General features: G+C 35.3%; 1 protein-coding gene across 1 annotated transcript in view; it reads left to right on the top strand.

The window, feature by feature from the left end:
- The window catches only part of LOC136866120 (centrosomal protein of 135 kDa), a 670,869-nt gene that overhangs the window by 219,801 nt on the left and 429,543 nt on the right, over positions 1 to 21,525 (top strand). Inside the window, exons 13-15 of the mRNA XM_067142807.2 lie at positions 12,226 to 12,455; positions 12,552 to 12,762; positions 16,504 to 16,619. Coding sequence (XP_066998908.2) covers positions 12,226 to 12,455; positions 12,552 to 12,762; positions 16,504 to 16,619 — 557 coding nt within the window. The remainder of the gene's footprint in view (positions 1 to 12,225; positions 12,456 to 12,551; positions 12,763 to 16,503; positions 16,620 to 21,525) is intronic.

Genomic DNA, 21,525 nt, shown 5'->3' with positions numbered 1-21,525 from the left:
TAAAATCAGGTTCTAAAATTCTTAGATGCGTTGCATCATGTTAAAATGTTCCATTAGTACTTGTTGTTAAGATCTAAAGTTAAGAACTTCATGGTCATTCCGTATTGAACACAGAATCACAAAAGTAATTTAATAAATGGAATCAACCTTTTCAATACATACAAAACTGTTGCACATAAATTATATTACAACATTTTTATTATTATAAAGGTACCAGTTTCGACATGTTTTCAATGTCATCATCAGCCTTACGTAAAACCAAGCAGCAGAATAAATTCACATATAGCAACCATACACACATGCTAGGTAAAATTCGTATGATGACACATTTAAAATAGTTCATATAAAATATCTGAGGATTGCTACGTGTTGGTGGCATAATAGTCTTGTATTGTTTTGGTACATGAGTTGAGGCACTTTCTGTAACTTGTGCTTTGGTATGATAAAACTTTATGAACACATTAAAATCTTGATAAGTATCTTATTTATAGAGAAATACAGCACTGAGGAAAAATCTGAGCACTGTTGGTGGCATGGTTTTCTTGTCTTAAAATTGTACCATGTGCATCGGAAGGTGGTTTTTAGTGTACATGTAGGTCCTAGGATGATATGTAGAACCGAGGTTCCTCAGTTCAAGCAGAACGGGAACCTAGAAAAAATGAAGAGCTGATTTTAATGTGGAGTTCTGTAACGGGCAAGTCAAATGAAGCAAAGGTATAGAAAGTTAAAGTGTGAGAACTCACCTTGCCGCAGCGTGCCAGGAAGCTTACTCTATGGAGAGGAGTTGACAACTGGAGCAGGTTTGTGGGTAGAGGTAGTTGCGAGAGGGGAGGAATAGAAGGGAGGGGCTTGGAGAGGAAACGCCTATGGGGGAGGTGTTGGGGGCGGGTCTGGAGGGCTATGCGGTGGGAAAGTGTAGCAAGGTAGGGTGTTATGTGATGCATGGAATATCGAACGCTTTCTCGTAAACTGAACATCTTTAAGAACCATAATAATAAAGTCGTAGAGAACCTTGGGTTTCTCAGAAATTTCATTTAAAGTTTAAATTGGGGTTGAAAAACTGATCGAGGTGTATGAAGCAATTTTTCGGTGACATCTAGGAGAGGGCCTTTTTCTAAGGTTCTGAGAATCTTCAAGTCTTGGTCTATGGTGGTAAAAGTATGTTTCTCTTCATGCATATGTTGGCCCACTGCCGAAAACCTATTGTATTTAATAGCATTGACCTGTTCTATGTACCTGATTTTGAAGTTTCGTCCGGTCTGTCCAATGTACGCGGAATTGCAGTTATTGCAACTAAACCCGTATACTCCTGACCTCAAGAAGGTGTTATTTTTGTTTATTGTGTTAGAGTTGTGTATTATGTCAACATTCCTTTTGTTAGTACGAAAGGATATCTTGACATTATGCTTCTTAAAGATGTTGGTGGCACTGTAAACGTTTTCATTGAAAGTGAAGGTAGAATATTTGATAGGGTTGGGTTTTTTTTTCCTAATGTTGTATTTAGTCGATGGTTGAATTTATTTATTATTCTTTCTATGAAACAGTCGTTGTATCCATTGAATTTGGCAATGGAATGGATGGTGTCTAATTCTTTCTTTAAGTTTATTTTTGACACTGGTATTTTAAATGTGCGGTCGACCATGCTGTTATAAGTAGCGCATTTTTGTGTGTGAGGGTGTGTAGAGTCCTGTCTTATGGTTGTAGCAGTTTGTGTGGGTTTTCTATATATACTGTATGTTAGGGAGGATGGAAGTCTGCTTATCGTGAGGTCTAGGAAGTTAATTTGTTTGTTGGATTCCGACTCAAGGGTGAATTTAATTTCTGGATCTACATTGTTGAGATTGTCATGAGTAGAGGTAGCATTAGTACTACTATTGTCTAATATTACCAAAGTATCATCGACGTATCTAGACCAAAATAGAATATTAGAAAAAGTGTCATGATTGTCAATTATTGTATGTTCTAAGAAATCTAGATATATTTCCGCTAAGATCCCCGAAGCCGGTGACCCCATTCCCGTCCATCCTGTTGTTATATGATGCTGTCAAAGATAAAGAAGTTATTATTGATTACTAATTTCAGGACCTTCATGAATTCTTGGAACTCAAGTTTGCTTAGGGAACTGTGTGTATTTAGATTTCTTTCAATGACGAGAATTAATTTTTTTGTGTCGATTCTTGGATACATATTAGTAATGTCAAACAAGTGGATGGGTTAATGGGGTTGTATTTCAAAGTTATCTAATTTCTTGTTCAGCTCTATAGTGTTTTCTTTACAGATTTATTTGACAAAACCTCTAGTTGTTCTTTAAGAATTTCTGAATGAACTGAGAAAGTTTATAAAGTGGACTAGGCCTACAATTAATAATTGGGCAGATGAGGTCACCGGTCTTGTGGATTTTTGGGAATGCTTTGGCAGTGGGCAGACCTGGATTCATGTTGTAAAGTTTTGCTTTTTCCTGATCAGTGAAAAGAAACAAGGAGTTTTTTACGGTTTGTTTTAAATGATGTTTGATTTTCTGGGTAGGATCTTTCTTCACTATAAAGGAACTATTATTAAAAAAAGTCTTTTGTTTCATTTATGTACTCTTCTTTGCCCATAATGACGGTCTATTCCCTTTGTCTGCTTTAGTGATCATGAGGCTATTATCCTTGATTTTCTTTTTAAGCTTAAGGACCTGTTCCCGTTCAACAAAAGAATAATAATAATAATAATAATAATAATAATAATAATAATAATAATAATAATAATAATAATAATAATAATAATAATAATAATAATAATAATAATAATAATAATAATAAATTAAATGATTGATTAATTAATTCAATAATTAAATTATTATTATTATTATTATTATTATTATTATTATTATTATTATTATTATTATTATTATTATTATTATTATTATTTATTTTTTTTAATAGGGGATATCATTTTATTTTTGGAGGTGTGTATTTTACTCAGTTTCCTTTTTACGTCTAGTCTTACTGCGTCTTGTAAATCTAGAGGCATTTTATTAATGGTGACTGCTGATTCTGTGACTAAATTTGAAGCTATGTTCACTTTATTAAAATTGGGCGAGTTGTGTTTAGGGCATTTTGCAAGGATTGCGTTTTCTTCATCATTTAGTTGTGTTTTTTATAAGTTAACTACCGGGGGAAGAAATTGATCAAAGGGATCAAGGATTTTTTGGGTACTCTTGCAATGTCGTGATTAAAAGCTGAGTTATTTTTGAGTGTATTAAGTTTCCTCTCGAGAGTTAGCTGTTTTTTAGATAAGACCTCAAATAATCTGTTATTAACTCTGGGTCTGAAACAAATTCCATTGAGTGCTGTTAAGCAAGCAAGCTGCTTCAAGGTGAGTCTCGTGAAGTCGGTTGTTTAAAAATGATTTCTCCTTATACAAAAGCTTAATTTCATTTTTTAATCAGATTTTGTTGACTGATTTGAGTATTCTAATGTTGGGGACTATTCTGATGTTTTTTTACGTTAGTTTTGAGAAAATTTGGTGTTAAATTATGTATTATACATTGCTTAAAAAAAATCCATATCCTTGCTCAATTTTGCAACCTTGATTTTAAGTCCCATGTAATGATGGGCCTTTGATTTTGCCTGGTAAGCTGTGTCATCTAAAGATCAGAACTTCATGGCCGTTCTGTATCATCACTAATGTGGACAAAGGGAATACAACCGTCATTATGGACAAAGATGAGTGCATAAATAAAACAAAAGACTTTTTAAAATAATAGTTCCTTTTCTATAGTGAAGAAAATTCCTACCCAGCAAATCCAACGTCATTTAAAACAAACTCTGAAAAACTCCTCGTTTCTTTTCACTGAAAAGTCTTGGAAAGAAGGAAAAAGCAAAACTTTACAACATGAATCCGGGTCTGCCCACTGCCAAAGCATTCCCAAAGATCCACAAGGCCGGTGCCCCCATCCGCCCAATTATTAACTGTAGACCTAGCCCACTTTATAAACTTTCTCAGTTCATTCAGAAATTCTTAAAGAACAGCTGGAGGTTTTTGTCAAATAAATCTGTAAAAAGCACTATAGAGCTGATCAAGAAATTAGATAACTTTGAAATATAACCCCATTAATCCATCCACTTATTTGACATTACTAATTTGTATCCAAGTATCAACACCAAAAAATTAATTCTCATCATTGAAAGAAATCTAAATACACACAGTTCCCTAAGCAAACTTGAGATCCAAGACTTCATGAAGGTCCTGAAATTAGTAATCAATAATAACTTCTTTATCCTTGACACCATCATATATCAACAGGATGGACTGGCAGTGGGGTCACCGGCTTCGGGGATCTTACTAAGTTTTACAATATTTAAAATTCTTCCACCGTTTTGACACTTTTTTTGCCTTTTGGCAAATTTTTTATTTGTCAACAGTACATGTTTCGTTCCTTATTTAGGAACATCCTCAGCTGTTATTGTAGCTTAGGTGAATTGCTAAGATTTAAAACACGCTATTTTTGCAGGTACGGTACATTGATTCACTTAAAAACTAATAAAAATACCAATTAAATTAAATGATATTAAAAACAATGTAGGGGTTAGTGTGTTAATGATATGAGAGCGGATGATTACATAGTTGGTCAGCTTAAAAATTATGTCTATTCATTTGCATAGTTGTTAAAAAATTTTTCGTCTTGTTACATTAAAATATGGTTTGCAGTTAAAAGCCTTAAAAAATGTTTGACTTCGTAACACTGTTCAATTTATTGAATGTTTTATCTTCTGTTCCTTCCAGGTAACTTGTTATATATTATGAGTTTGCTTATGGTGCCTTTGATTGAGTCTAATGTGGAACTTTGAAGCTGATTGCTGATCAATTTTTGTGAAGGGAGCTTCATTTCAATTTCTGAAATGAAATAAAATCAAGGAAATGGAAATTTGTTTTTAAAAAAAACATGTGTCTTTACATAATAATTAAATGTATAAAAAAAGTTCTTTACCTTGCTATGTTAGACACCAATTCTACTGTGACCCTGGAGGGACGTTTGTTGCTGCTTTGTGTCTTGTATAGTAATGGTGTGTGCGTTCCGTTGTATGCTCCTCCTTATGGGGAGGCAAGGTTGCGGAGAGGGGAGGGGGCATGTCGGTTACTGTCACGGCATCAACTTTAGAGGGGCTAGGGAGAGGGGATGTACAAAATGGCGGAGGTTCGGTCTTATTTATCCTTTTACTTTTTGTATTGCGTCTTTTGCCTAAAATTTCAAGACTTGATAGTGTCCCTTCAAATATAGGATTTCTAATGTCAGTAGTTTCATTTAGGTTATTGTCCTGATTGCTTTTTTGTTCTAAATAAATGTATAGATTTTCTAATGTGTTAAGGAGAGCTCCTTTGTTTATTTTATGCAATATAGTTAAATCCTGCTCTATGGTTGTAAATTGATGTCCGGTTGAACTCATGTGTTGACCCATCGTGGAATTTTTTTTATGTCTTTCAGCGTTGACATGCTCCTGGTATCTTACAGTAAAACTGCGCCCTGTTTGTCCGACATAACTTTTTTTACATTGGTGACACTTCAATTTATAAACTCCTGATTCAGAATGTTTGTTTTTTCCTAGGGAATGAAAACTATTGTAATTAAATAATTTATGCTTTGTGTTATTGCTGGTTGAATATGCGATCTTATAATTATATTTTCTAAACAAATTGGTTACTGTGTATAAATTAGGGTTATTGAACGTGAACTTGGCGTATTTGTCTTTCTTTTTTGTTTCGGGTTTTAGGTTAGTTTGTAATTTCTGTTTGAATTTACCGATTATTTTGTTTATTATTTTTGGTTCAAAACCGTTGTATTGGGCTTGTTTGCGAATAAAGAGCAGTTCTTTTTCTCTTTCTGTGTGTGTAAGGGGTATATTAAACGCTCTATATATGTAACTGTAATAAGCTGACCGTTTTTGCGATTCTGGGTGCAATGAGTTTTACTGTAAGATACCAGGAGCATGTCGACGCTGAAAGACATAAAAAAATTTCCGCGATGGGACAACACATGAGTTCAACCGGACATCAATTTACAACCATAGAGCAGGATTTAACTATATTGCATAAAATAAACAAAGGAGCTCTCTTCAACACATTAGAAAATCTATACATTTATTTAGAACAAAAAAGCAATCAGGACAATAACCTAAATGAAACTATTGACATGAGAAATCCTGTATTTGAAGGGACACTATCAAGTCTTGAAATTTTAGGCAAAAGACACAATACAAAAAGTAAAAGGATAAATAAGACCGAACCTCCGCCATTTTGTACATCCCCTCTCCCTAGCCCATCTAAAGTTGATGCCGTGACAGTAACCGACACGCCCCCTCCCCTCTCCGCAACCTTGCCTCCCTGTAAGGAAGAGCATACAACGGAACGCACACACCATTACTATACAAGACGCAAAGCAGCAACAAACATCCCTCCAGGGTCACAGTAGAATTGGAGTCTAACATAGCAAGGTAAATAACTTTTTTATACATTTAGTTATTATGTAAAGACACATGTTTTTTTTAAAAAACAAATTTCCATTTCCTTATTTTATTTCATTTCAGAAATTGAAACGAAGCTCCCTTCACAAATATTGTTCAGCAATCAGCTTCAAAGTTCCACATTAGACTCAATCAAAGGCACCATAAGCAAACTCATAATATATAACAACTTACCTGGAAGGAACAGAAGATAAAACATTCCATAAATTGAACAATGTTACAGTCAAACATTTTTTAAGGCTTTTAACCGCAAACAGACATTTCAATGTAACAAGATGAAAAAATTTTTAACAACTATTCAAATGAATAGACATAATTTTTAAGCTGACCAACTATGTAATCATCCGCTCTCATATCATTAACACACTAACCCCTACATTGTTTTTAATATCATTTAATTTAATTGGTATTTTTATTAGTTTTTAAGTGAATCAATGTACCGTACCTGCAAAAATAGCGTGTTTTAAATCTTAATAATTCACCTAAGCTACAATAACAGCTGAGGATGTTCCTAAATAAGGAACGAAACATGTACTGTTGACAAATGAAAACTTTGCCAAAAGGCAAAAAAAGTGTCAAAACGGTGGAAGAATTTTAAATATTGTAAAACTTAGTAATTAAATTTTGATACGGAAAATGAAGTTGATTAATTGCAATTCGGGGATCTTAGCGGAAATATATCTAGATTTCTTAGAACATACAATAATTGACAACGATGACACTTTTTCTAATATTCTATTTTTTTCTAGTTACATCGATGATACTTTGGTAATATTAGACAATAGTAGTACTAATGCTACCTCTACTCATGACAATCTCAACAATGTAGACCAAGAAATTAAATTCACCCTTGAGTCGGAATCCAACAAACAAATTAACTTCCTAGACCTCACGATAAGCAGACTTCCATCCTCCCTAATATACAGTATATATAGAAAACCCACACAAACTGCTACAACCATAAGACAGGACTCTACACACCCTCACACACAAAAATGCGCTACTTATAACAGCATGGTCGACCGCACATTTAAAATACCAGTGTCAAAAATAAACTTAAAGAAAGAATTAGACACCATCCATTCCATTGCCAAATTCAATGGATACGACGACTGTTTCATAGAAAGAATAATAAATAAATTCAACCATCGACTAAATACAACATTAGGAAAAAAAAAAAACCCAACCCTATCAAATATTCTACCTTCACTTTCAACGGAAACGTTTACAGTGTCACCAGCATCTTTAAGAAGCATAATGTCAAGATATCCTTTCGTACTAACAAAAGGAATGTTGAAATAATACACAACTCTAACACAATAAACAAAAATAACACCTTCTTGAGGTCAGGGGTATACGGGTTTAGTTGCAATAACTGCAATTCCACGTACATTGGACAGACCGGACGAAACTTCAAAATCAGGTACATAGAACAGGTCAATGCTATTAAATACAATAGGTTTTCGGCAGTGGGCCAACATATGCATGATGCAAAACATACTTTTACCACCATAGACCAAGACTTGAAGATTCTCAGAACCTTAGGAAAAGGCCCTCTCCTAGATGTCACCGAAAATTGCTTCATACACCTCGATATGTTTTTCAACCCCAATTTAAACTTAAATGAAATTTCTGAGAAACCGAAGGTTCTTTACAACTTTATTATTAGGGTTCTTAAAGATGTTCAGTTTACGAGAAAGCGTTCGATATTCCATGCATTACATAACACCCTACCTTGCTACACTTTCCCACCGCATAGCCCTCCAGACCCGCCCCCAACACCTCCCCCATAGGCGTTTCCTCTCCAAGCCCCTCCCTTCTATTCCTCCCCTCTCCCAACTACCTCTACCCACAAACCTGCTCCAGTTGTCAACTCCTCTCCATAGAGTAAGCTTCCTGGCACGCTGCGGCAAGGTGAGTTCTCACACTTTAACTTTCTATACCTTTGCTTCATTTGACTTGCCCGTTACAGAACTCCATATTAAAATCAGCTCTCCATTTTCTCTAGGTTCCCGTTCCGCTTGAACTGAGGAACCTCAGTCCTACATATCATCCTAGGACCTACATGTACACTAAAAACCACCTTCTGACGCACATAGAACAACTTTAAGATAAGAAAACCATGCCAACAACAGTGCTCAGATTTTTCCCCAGTGCTGTATTTTTCTATGAATAAGGTACTTGTCAAGATTTTAACATGTTCATAAAGTTTTATCATACCAAAGCTCAAGTTACAGAAAGTGCCTCAACTCATGTACCAAAACAATACAAGACTATTAAGCCGCCAACACGTAGCAGTCCTCAGATATTTTATATGAACTATTTTAAATGTGTCATTATACGAATTTAACCTAGCATATGTGTATTGTTGCTATTGGTGAATTTATTCTCTTGCTTGATTTTACGTAAGGATGACGACATTGAAAACATGTCAAAACCGGTACCTTTTTAGTAATAAAAAAGTTGTAATATAATTTATTTGCAACAGTTTTGTATGTATTGAAAAGGTGGATTCCATTATATTAAATTATTTTTGTGTTTTTAAATTATCATGAAAATGCTGAAAAGTTCCTCTGTTGGACATGGTCAGTGGTTGAATCAAGGACAGCACACAAAGAAATGGTTAAATATGTGATGGTATTCGAGAGTACACAACCAAGAATAATAAATAGAATATCATAGAATAGTAATAATAATAATAAAAAAGTAATACCGGTAGTAAATAGATAATATAGACACTTAATAATATGAATAAAGAAATAGTACAATGGCGCCGCGGCAGAGAATTCACATCAGACCATGGAAACATGACGAGTATCTTTCGGTATGCAATATTAAATCAAATACAAGGGAACACTTACAGGCCTAAAAATGACAACTAAGACAGGAGAGTGGAAGGTGTTGGAAGCCCTATGAGGTCCATGAGAACGTATGATGTTATGGGGGAGAAAAGACTTACAATAATACACCCAACAGACAAATAATTATTGAGAAAATGAACATACAATTATAAACAAAGAAATAAATGAACAAGTAAATGAACTGCGGATTAACTGATACTTGAGGTACAAAGCAAAAGATGAGCAAGGGAAACAATTAAGCTCTTCGGTCACAAACAAACTTTGACATAGAGATTCACATTAAAGTTAAATTTACAGAATGAAAACTTCGACACAAGAGGTTCACATTAAAGTTAAATTTACAGAATGAAAGGAGGCAACCTCAAATGAAACAATATTAATTACACTATTCAAGAAAGTGTTACAGTTACTTACAATTACAACTGGATTTAGAAAAGAAGGTCTGCCTCTGAAAACAACACGTTGTGGACTAGCATAATCACTAAGTCATATAAATGCTCTATTTTGGAAAACGTGGAAAACTAGAGAGAACTCCGGCACAAAGGATGATATTCTACATAATTACTGAAGTTACATTAAGTGGGAATAGTCCAAAACACAAAAATGCATTTAAATAACATAAGGCAAAAATAGCGCTTACCTTGGCCGGCTGAAGACCCATTGCGGGACGGACGCAAAACGCATCCGCCCGCTGTAGTGCTCCAAATTCAAAGACCTGGACAAAGTAACTTCCATACGCAAGGAGCCACAAACAGGAAATAGAGTGATTACAAATAACCAATAGCAACACTCCAGTTTGCCACATTCACCAATTAAAAATCGTGATATACTGGCCAATAAAAACACTTGAATTTTGGCCAATGATAATATTCTTCCAGAATAATCCTTTCTGCTGAATTCGCATCTTCGCGGATATTACAAAACAACAGGAAAGGGTCACTTACACGTGGCACACCGTGCCTCACAAGTCTTGTATAACAATTCCACATCCTTTTCTATACTTAACAAAATAATACAATTTAAATCAGGAAATGTAAAGGACCATAAATCTTCCTCATAGTCCATTTCTTCATAGGCCTAAATATTTTTGTAATTTTTAAATAAGAAAGCTACATGCAATAATTTGCTTTGCATAAACACTTAAGTTCTTTAAATGTTTTTGTGTACCCAACATGATAAGACAAAATTAAATGATAACAAGTACTTACGTTGCTTCACTGATTTCTGTTCATTGCTGTTCAACAATGGCCACAAAATAACTGGCATGTTCTTAATTTCTAGATGGTAGACATTCACAATTCAACGCGGTGTCCATGAAGTTAACCTGAATAAATGATAGACAAAATGAATGAACTGAGGGAGAGAGAGTGCTAATCAGATGGCACAAGTTATATGAGACCTACCTTTCGTTCCTCCTGTTGTGTGCCTTGTACTAACGGTTGTGAGATTCAAAGAAAAGGAAGAGGGCGGGGAAAGGAAAGGGGAGAGAGGGAAAGGGGAGGATTATGGTGGGGCCGGAGGATGTAGAAAAACAGATGACTGCTGAGGAAAGGTGCTGTGAATAGTGTGAAAAACTGAATTACGACTTCTTGGTTTGACGTTTCTAAAAAAGGGACTTAGAAGGTCAAACAGGATATTTGGCTTTTCTGAAATGTCATTAAGGTCATAATTTGGGTTAAAATATTGATCTATATGTATGAAGCAGCTTTCTGTAATGTTAAGGAGGGGTGTTTTGTTGATGATTTTGAGAATTTCCATATCTTGTTTTATGTCTGTGAATTTGTGATTATAGTCATGCATATGCTATCCTACAGCTGAAAATTTATTGTACTTCAGGACATTAACGTGTTCCAAGTACCTTATATTAAAGCTCCTCCCAGTCTGTCTAACGTAAGAGGAATTACAACTGTTGCAAATAATCCTGTATACTCCTGATTTTGGAAAACTATTGAACTTGTTTATGGATGTGGCATTATGTAAGATTTCTGCATTCCTATTATTGGTTTTGAAAACTACTTTTACATCGTGCTTTTTAAAGATGTTGGTGACTTTCTAGATTTGTTTGTTGAACGTCAAGGTAGAAAATGAGGAGTTGTTTTGTTTATCTTTTTTCAGAGTGGTTGAGGGGCAATATTTATATTTATTGATTATTCTTTCAATAAAGAAACTGTTGTTTCCATTAGATTTAGCTATGTTATGAATAGTGTTCAACTCATTTTTGAGGTCTCTTTTTGACATTGGAACAATGAGGGCTCAGTACACCATGTTGTTGTACTCTTCTTGTTTGTGAATTTGAGAATGTGAAGAATCTTGATGGATTGTAGCGACTGTTTGGATAGGTTTTCTGAAAATCTTATATCTTAAGGAGTGTACTGCTTATCATGATCATCACTGCGATCTAACATCACAACCCTTCCATTTTGTGAGAGGTATTTATATTTGTTCATAATCAAGGACATAATAAAACATGGCATAACCTTCAACTGCATCCTCGTGCGATTCTGCTTGTTTGAACCCGAGTGTGTTTCTTGTTAGTGTAGGTTTCTAAGTGGTATACCTTAAAGGAATATGAAGATCAAGTTGGAATTCAAGAGGACATATTGGGGCAAATATTTCTTTATAGGAAGAGGAGTTAGGGATTGGAATAATTTACCAAGGAAGATATTCGATAAATTTCCAACTTCTTTGAAATTATTTTTAAGAAAAGGACTAGGTAAACAACTGACAGGGAATCTACTACTTGGGCGACTGCCCTAAATGGTAATTGATTGATTATTGATTGATTATGATGGTGACGTTGATGTTGAACAAACTACTTTTTTAAAAGTTTCTTATTTGACTATATGGATGTTTTATAGATTGCTACAGAGACACAGGTGACTGAACATGCACGACTAGAGAAGACAATAATTGAGAGTGAAGATCGGGTGCGTAGATTGGAGGCAGAACGTAGAGAACTATTGACATGTCAGGGCTCGCTCAAGGCAGCCATCAGCAGTATGGAGGAGCAGGTACGGGGTTACCGTGACCAGTTACATTCATCACAGGCTGAACTGTCCCAGCAGCGAATGCTGTACAACCAAATCAAGTAAGAAATTTTATGGAGAGATATTTAACGAGTATTTTTATTCTTGGATGTTTAAGTTTAACAATAGAAGACTAATGAACTAATGTATTGCCACAGATCACTGCATGAACAATGTGAACGAGCTCTAGGTGACTGCCAGGGACAACTCACACAATCTGAGTTGGAGCTGACCTCTGCCCAAGATCGTATTCGTGAGTTGGAGAGAGATAGAGCTTGTTTGGACAGAGAAGTTTCCAATTTGAAAAATGATCGTACTATTCTGAGGGGCCAACTTGCTCAACTGGATCAGGAAAAAGATGGTTTGGTGGTAAGGAAGATTTGATATTCAAATTGCTAGAGCATAAGGTGATATGTCCATTGTATACACCTTTCCATTGCTTTTCTTCCCTCTTCTCCTCGTCCTCTTCATCTGTTCAGAAATCTCCTGAGTCAGGCAGTTGAACATCAAGCCCTCTTTTTCTGCTACTCTTCTCAAAATATTCTTTCCACCTCCATGAGCTGACTTCCACATCCTCATTAATCTACTGCTGCCTCTCCGTCAGTCTTCCCTTTAGCTCTTCCTCTTAGATCTGCAGAGTTGATTATCTCATTGTATTTTTCCTTAGAACAATAATTACCACCACTGCAACACTAGCATGTCGTACACTTTATCTGTAGCCTGCAGAGCAGTGAACTTGTACTGAACTGGAATCAGTGCTGGAGATTCCCTGGCCAAGATGTCCTTGTGCAACCTGGACCCATTTGCCTTCATTTTTTCCATTGGATGTATAGAAAGCTGTTTTTATTATTACACATGACATGGTCGAAATATTCAAGCTTTCTCCTCTTGATGGCCCTGAATATTTCCATCTCCTTTTTCATACGGCACAGCAGTTCCTTATTCGTGACTTTCAGCTGTTTATCAACCAGTAGCCTCAAATCTCTGCTCTTTACCCTCTCTTAAGATCCCACCTTCCTGCACCCTCTTCACTAAAAGAACCATTTAGCCAAGCCCATTCCTATCTAGTCTCTTAGTTTTTCTACATGGAGCTTTCTTCTGATATTGTTTCTAATTCTTGTTTAATCTTGCATACTTCTTTGAAACCTTATTTGTGATACTTGGAATTTATAGTATGTCTGGATGTACATGTACCCCTATCACAGACCTGTAATGAACTTACCTAGTTAGTGATCCAAAGGGTCTGTGTTCCATACAAATTTATGCTCCTTGAAGTTCGTTCTGACATTCCTTCCAGCATTGGAAGTGTGACTGAGAGGAGGGCTTCATGTACTATATTTTCTTGTTCACTTTTTGTGTGTGTGGCATTGTAAGTTAACCTACCTGTCAGTGCTACTCCATGATGAGTTCTCTTGTGTTGTGAGATCAGGACTTTGCAGAGGCTAAAGAGGAGTTGCCAGATCCAGTGTCCATGGAACTTCTCATTTGACAGGTAACACACAGAAAAGTGGGCCAGAGCCCTGTCCTATTTCAATCACACTTTTTACATTAGATGGTTTGTTCAGTGTTACCCAATTGAATGAATACAGTATAATAACTTGGACTTTTCAATCCATCAGCTCTTAATACAGTTTCAAATTAATGGGGCAGATGGTCAATTAAAGAAATTAAAAGCAATTGTTAGGTAGAAATAAAGCATTTGTTATTTACAATCAGTTATTTAGAATACTGATATGAAACTGAAATGGAAGTCATAAAAGTATGTGAGAGATTAAATAACTCAAAATGAAAAACATTCAGAAGAGAAAGATGTATATTAGACTAATATTAACATTGATGCTTTCATGGCCCATACTTGTAGACATGATATGAGCTTTTGGGCTTTTGCCATGTCAAGAAAACAAGTTGAAACTCTTTACGTTTCGCTGAGAACTTTGCTCCACATCTTCAGAAGAAAATCTCGACTATTCAAGAGGAAGACTTGGAGAAGTCTACATCAAGAGTTTCACCCTGTTTTCTTAACGTGGCATGAGCCCAAAAGCCCATATAATGTCTATATTAGACTAGTTTTCTGCGTGTGGAATTCTTTCCAGTTTGATATCAATTTCAACTAATACCAGCTCACACCTCTATTGAAGAAGTGCATGTGATTTCTTAAACCATTTAAGTGATGTGATGGTACAGTCTATTGTAGCGTATTTCACGTAATTGATATTAAATTCTATTCCTTACTGTGTACCCAGTTGTTCAGTTTCAGAAAATCTTAGAGATTTTTACAACATTGGTTCATGCATTTTACCTACAGTTTTTTCAACTCCATGCTGGATGTACAACCATCCTGGGTCACATACCTGAAATGCTCCTTTAATATGTAAAAGAGTGCAGATTTCTGGCAAATCGTGTGAATTACAATAAAAATGCATACAAGTATTCATAATGGAAATTTAATTCTAAATCAAAATGTATGCTGCTTTTGTTTGTTAGACTAACGATGTACCCATTAGTTTGGTTTTCATCAGATAAAGCATACCAAAAAAAAAAAAACACAGAAGAGCATTTTTGAAAAAAACTGTTAGTGAGGAATAAAATGCATGTAAACTTCCAGGAAATTGAGTTCTAAATATACTTGGTAGGCTGCATGTTAGTAGGACTGAATGTTTAAGCAGTGTATTCACTTTCAAACATTTGAGGTGGACGTTTTCCTCTGATTTACTTCATAGCCCGCTTAAGAGACAGCATTATAGTAAGTTCTGTGGCCAGTTTGTTAACTGACTCCTTACTTTCATCTATCCTATCCGATCTCCCTTGGTCAACTCTTGTTCTTTTCTGACCCCAATGATATTAGAGCACAGGAGGCCTAGGTAGTCTTTCATTTTCACGCCCTTCGTGGTCGTTGTCTTCCTTTGGCCAATACCTTCATTTTTCAAAGTGTCAGATCCCTTCCATTTTTTATCTCTAATTAGTGTTACATAGAAGATGGTTGCCTAGTTGTACTTCCTCTTAAAACAATAATCACTGCCACCACCATTTGTTAACTGAAGGTAATAGCAAAAATCTTGACAAATTTGAGATCAATCGGTCTGTTAATTTTTATCTGAAAGAAAGATAGACAAACAGAGCAACATTGAGATACAGTAGTAAAAATGATATACACTATGAGCTTATAACCTCTCACATCGTTTTGTGTCTTATTTTTCAGTTTCATATCAATATTCTAGGAAATTAATGTGATTGATTTTATGTTTTACCTCTCTCTAACATAAGTTTTTACAATATTTTGAAATTATTTGGAAATTAATTTTGAAATTTGACTGTATGAAAAGCCATGTTGTTATATGAATCCTGCCATTTGACCCCTGTCTTCTAGTTGCAGGATGGCCCCTGTCTTCTAGTTACAGGATTAACCTAGCTGTCAGCATTCATGAAGACCATAAAAATGATCAGAATGTGTGGGAATGTTGTGCCTGCCTAGATCATCAAGTTGTGGATTTTGTTCATTTCCTTCAATGAAATAATGATTTTCCTTGCTCCAGAAAATTTCTCCTTTGTATGCTGCTTTATATGGTACACTCTTCTGAAAAATAATCCTTGGGCTTGATGAGGCAGTTGGGAATTTTTCCAGAATAGACTATTATGTTCACTGGAAATTATGGAATTGTCTCTGCAATGTCTGCACATATCTGAGTACATTTTCTTTCTTACACTTCTTGATTAGTTTTTCAAACTTTCAGATAGCATGACTCTCATCTCCTTTTTCTGCCTCTCAACACATAGAAAAGGACTATGCAGCACAACAATTACATGTATTGAAATAATTTCATTACTCTTAAACATAATCTGTTGAGGTAATGTTAGAGTCTATGGACTTCTCAGATATTTTGTTCTCTCTTCTGTTGTTGATTTTGTAGCAGCATAGGTCAGTATTGGCACAATTGTTGTAATATCATACATCATTTGTTACAATTTACTGTTTATCTTTTATAGGCTATTATTTGAAACTGGATCCAAAAATTACTAAAAATTATCCCATATTGGTTTTCTTATACTTTACTTCTTTATCATATTATATACATTAAATTCCTCACTGCATATTTTCTTCCTGTTTTGTAGATTAATCTTGATGATAGAACTGAACGCGTTGCAGTATTGGAACAGGAACTGAAAGCGAAGGAGAACAGAATTTTGAATTTGGAAGATACTCTGACTGAACTTCAGAAGAAATTAGAGTGAGTACTAAAAATATGTTCTTATTTTTTGTTACTTTTGATTGTGCAAAAGCTGTAATGTTTACTATAAAACAGTGGATATCTGGTTAACTATTTGTTAGGCTTGTGTGAAAGGTTTTCTTGTGCTTCAATGCACAAACCAGAAATGATTTGTGCATTGTGTTATGTTTTCATTTGTGTGTGTTTTATGCATAAACTAATGTGAATTGGTACTAAATCTCTTCTTTGTTGGACACCTTTTTCAGTTTGAATACGGTACATAGCTTCAATATAGGGATGTTGGAAAGTGTTAGATGTGTTGAATAAAGAATAAATTTAACCCTTCTGAGCAGAGCATTTGAAAATCTAGCCTTCACTGGATGCAGGAGGAGCTTTCTCTGGGCATTTAAAGGCCAACATACCTGTGCATCAAACTGTTTTATGATACCACATCTCCGTTAATTTCCAACCAATTTTGATTATATTGGAAATAGCTTTTCGGTCCACCATATATAACGTGTTTAGTCTCTTTGTTGTTGAAGTGACGTAATTTGCAAATGGATTCACATTTGTCTAAAGATATGAATCCAATAAGGGGCATGACAATGGTACAATTTTTTGAGAGTAAGACCTAAAATTTATTTTCTGTACTATTCCCATCAACATGGAGAGGGCTAAGGTAATATACATCTCATTTTAATTGACTTGAATCAATTCGCTTACCCTAGATCAAAATAGAAATAACATTCCTCGGGACTTTATGTACTGCTAAGTGTAGTGATTTGTTTCCGTTACACTCAGCTGGACGAATTCAAGTGAAAAGAAAAAAAAAAGTTTGAAAGGCTTTACTGGTTGCATGATATTTAGAGCTAAACCTTGGGGTGAAAAGACCTCACAAAATGTTTATTTCCTATGTAATTACTCATGTCATCCCAGTAAAAATTACATGGAGTACTACAGCATCTAGCACAAAAGTCGGAAACAATAGTCTCTTCTGTATCATTTTAGCCTCATCACAGTCTAATTTGGCAATATCAACATCACTGTCATCAGAATCATCGCTAAAATTATAGCTACTATCCTCATAATTACTAAAATATTCATTTAATATGCCGTGTATAGCATTGCTAGAAAAATTATCCTTGTTTACAGACGCCATTGCGGGAAAAGTGCACAAGCGAATAGTCAGTGAATTTTACACATCGATAACGAGATGAAAAATCATTAAAATGAATTGATAGATATATGAAACAAAAGAACAAAGCTTTATCTAGATGGCTATGAAGAGACCTCGGACATAGTTCAAAGGAAACTCACGAGATAGAATGACAATTCAGATGCGGCGCAATGCATGTTAGACACGTCACTCCACAGCAGCAGACGGCTACTGCTTGATGTGTGCTATACGACACTCCACGCTGTCCGGTTAACAAAATACAGGTTGATTTCTCATACGTAGTGGGTACTTAATCATATGGCATTTAGATTGGGAGTATCCAAGGACATATTCAGCTCCCCTGGGGCAGGTCTTTCTATTTGACACCCATGGGCCACCTGAACGTCTGAATGTGGGATGATGATGATGATGATGATGACGACGACGACGATGATAAGGTAGAGATAGTGTGAAACCTGATATTGGCATGTAGCCTGCTCCTGTTGAATAACATCAAGGAGTCTGCTCAAAGCTTTACGTCTCCATCCGATGGACGAATCACCATCAACAGCATCATAGGCGCTCACTCCATATGACCACTGCAGAGAGGTTTGAAATTGAAACCAGGCTTTTAACACACAGTCTAGTAATTAGAAACTGTATTCCACCACCTCTCCTACCCTGCTGGCCAACATTCTGGTGGTGAATTTTTTTCTGCTAATGGGACTTGAACCAGCTAAACATGGTGTCGGGCCATATAGACTCGATGCTGTAACAATCATGGCCACCAGGTGGGCTATGTAGTGGGTTATCTGTTTCTTTCTGGAGAGTATTCCTTTCTCTTGTACTACAGTGAATAATTTAGAATATAACAGTACAAACATAATAATTTTCAGGTCAGATTCTGAGTATGTAATATAGATTTTTATAGGAAGGTGGTGGTTGGGATTTTTTTATCCTATCAAAAGATGAAAACAATGAAAAATAAATTATTTTAAATAGATTGAGGCAAGAACAAATGTTATATTTTCCTTAGAATATGATACCGTAGAGCCTAATTTTTTTTTTTCATCCTGTTGATTAAACTAAATTTTAAGTTAATACAGTTGTAGTTATTCCTTCTGGAATCTACATAAGTTAGCTAAGGTTTCAATTTTTAAAGGATCATGTTGGCAGGAAGAGCAGGATTATTGGTCAAGCGACTACAGAATTATCAACACAAATTCAAACACGGGAAATGCAGGAGTTGTTTGAATAATGAATAAGAAAATAGGGCAGTGGGTAAACTACTACAACCAACTTAGTGAAAGGATTATTGTTGTCAAGATAGACACTACAGTAGTGCAGATCTGTATGCCTACTAGTTCAGCAGATGATGAATTCAAAAGAATATGTGAATAGAGAGAAGATTTAATACAGAGACTAGAACGCAGTGGAAAGCTAGGGAGGAGAAGGTAGTACAGTAGGAGAATTTGGATTTGTTCAAAGGAAAGAAAGAGGAAGTTGGCTGGTTGAATTTGTCATCGATTTTGACTTGTAGACCTTTAAAGATATAGGCCCCTACTGTACTTAAAAAGTTAAGTGAGGGGGGGGACTTCGGTAAAATAGGCCAAACAGAACAGTTACCCTGTGTTTGCTTCTGTTAATACGCATCATGTATTTGAACCTTTTAAGTATATCATTTAAGACTCCAAGTCATGTGCATTAAATTAAGGACAAGAGTGTTTCCACAACTATCACGGTGCCACTAATGTTCAAGAGATAGTGTTTTTACGCACTATTTTACAACTGATGGACTTGACGCCCTCTCCAAAATACTGTGACCTTTCATGGGGCGCTAACTCAGGGTTCAGAAAGTTTGTTATTATGATATGCCTCGGCTGGAGCCAACGGAGATTATGAAATTCCACTCATGAGCATGCAAGTTCTGCGAGTACCGGTCACAGTTTACACAATTTAATTATTGAGCTATTATCAATGTCTAAAATGTATATCTTACAACTATCCGAACTATTCTAAATCTTAGTTTGTAAATAAGAATATCGAGAATTGTTATCTTTTGGAAGGATATTCTGTTTATTAAAAATCATCTTTCTAACGAATTATTAATTGACAAGTTAATCGGAATAGCAACATGACTGGATGACAAGCAAAATTGAATATTAATTAAGATAATTAATCAAAGGTCCCTACACTTTTGTTGGTTATAATAAATCGTACCAAGATATCGTAATATAATATAATTAATAATGAAAATGTTCTTGATAATTATATTCACATTAATTCATGTCCCAAGTATTTCATCAAACCAGAATAATACAGTAGTGCTGAAGGCTTAAAATTAAGTTATATTCTTAATTATTTACATCATTCATTTCTTTATCAACCAGATAAAATTATTGGAACATTTATCCGTTGGTATCTGTCCTTTGTTGGCCTAAATTCACATCTTTCAGTATTCTATTATTTTCGTAATTCATCGCGCCATTTAAAAATCTAACTAACAACTTGAATATTCCGACAGCCAGCATTCAACGTTGTGATATCTCTATTAACAGCATGACCGTAAATAATTTTAAGATAAATCATGGCTTATCTCAAAATAATATAAATCAGGTTGTAAAACAGAAGACTGCATGCCCTGGAATCCTGTGATGGCTGCATCTAGATGAGTAAATGTCTAAATATCAACATCATTAAGAAATAATAAATGATTTAGGATTACGATAATTCCACAGCATCTGGCATCGTCCATGGCTCCTGTAATGTCTGCATTCCTAGTACAAAATGCAAATTTTATGTGCTACTAGAAACAACTACTCAGCAAGTAAATTACTGAACAATGCGTTACGTTAGATAACACTAAGATACTTCCATTCACAACACATTTCATACCTCTAAATGGTGTCATTTGGTATTGAAGATACTAGTAAGCTGATTACACATACGCAGGAAATTCGCTTAAAAATCACATCATGGATTATCGCAATGAACGATTATTCATACAACCCATATCAATATTCTTCGGGAAAATATCATTTGGAAAATTCTAAATTTCCATGGAGGGAATTAGATATTTTTCACCAATAGAGCATGTCAAAAATGTCAAAAACAGATCAGATGTAAGGCTTTTCAGGCGTTTGCTCTATTAACCAGCGTTTCGTCTTAGGTCTGACACTAGACTCATCTGAGTGGAATGTAAATACGAAACGCTGGTTAATAGAACAAGCGCCTGAAAAGCCTTACGTCTGATCTGTTTTTGACATTTTTGACATGCTCTATTGGTGAAAAATATCTAATTCTCTCCATGGGAATTTAGAATTTTCCATTTAGAATTGCTAGGCGGGCAATAATTCTATTGTGGAGATTTATCTCCCGTATGCAGTTATCAGACTGTGCCTCTTAAAAGGGCTTCTGATAAGTTCACCTGCATACACCCCAGCGTCAGTGGGTAGGGTCTGACACGTCCCACTCTGATGAGTCTAGTGTCAGACCTAAGACGAAACGCTGGTTGATAGAGCAAATGCCTGAAAAGCCTTACATCTGATCTGTTTTTGACAAAATATCATTTGAATATCAACCATCAACTTTAAAATGACTGCCTGCTCTCAATATCATTAAATCATACGCATAACGAACATCAAATCCTATTTCTTTCAACCTTATATAATCGGGATTCACGAAGATTGCATTACCTTATACAGGGTGTTTACAAATGAATATCGGAGTTTTAACGCCTTATAATATTGAATACGTTAAACTTACAGTTAT

This window comes from Anabrus simplex, chromosome 3 (genome assembly GCF_040414725.1).
Source record: "Anabrus simplex isolate iqAnaSimp1 chromosome 3, ASM4041472v1, whole genome shotgun sequence".
NCBI classification, from domain to species: Eukaryota; Metazoa; Arthropoda; class Insecta; order Orthoptera; family Tettigoniidae; genus Anabrus; species Anabrus simplex.
This window is presented reverse-complemented; position numbering and strand designations above follow the sequence as displayed.